The sequence below is a fragment of the Penaeus monodon genome, chromosome 32 (assembly GCF_015228065.2).
Source record: "Penaeus monodon isolate SGIC_2016 chromosome 32, NSTDA_Pmon_1, whole genome shotgun sequence".
Lineage (NCBI taxonomy): Eukaryota > Metazoa > Arthropoda > Malacostraca > Decapoda > Penaeidae > Penaeus > Penaeus monodon.
In genome coordinates, this window is record NC_051417.1 from 7,178,397 (window position 1) to 7,178,602 (window position 206).

General features: G+C 53.4%; 1 protein-coding gene across 1 annotated transcript in view; it reads left to right on the top strand.

The window, feature by feature from the left end:
- The window catches only part of LOC119593530 (myosin-2 heavy chain, non muscle-like), a 15,436-nt gene that overhangs the window by 12,058 nt on the left and 3,172 nt on the right, over positions 1 to 206 (top strand). The window contains exon 12 of the mRNA XM_037942492.1: positions 23 to 150. Within this exon, the coding sequence (XP_037798420.1) occupies positions 23 to 150 (128 nt within the window). The remainder of the gene's footprint in view (positions 1 to 22; positions 151 to 206) is intronic.

The window sequence follows — 206 nt, forward strand, 5'->3', positions numbered from 1 at the left end:
TGTTCCCTTTTCCTCCGCACAGTCCGAGGAGCTTCGTCGTAAAGTGGACGACCTTGAGAAGCTGAGCGAGCTGAACGAGAGGCGGTCGACCTCGCTCAGCTCGGCAGACAAAACATCCTTTGACACCACCATCAGGGAACTGAGATCGAGGTTAGAGATCGAATCGGGGTTGGTTGTTGAGGGAAGGTCTTTAAGTGTTTCGTGTG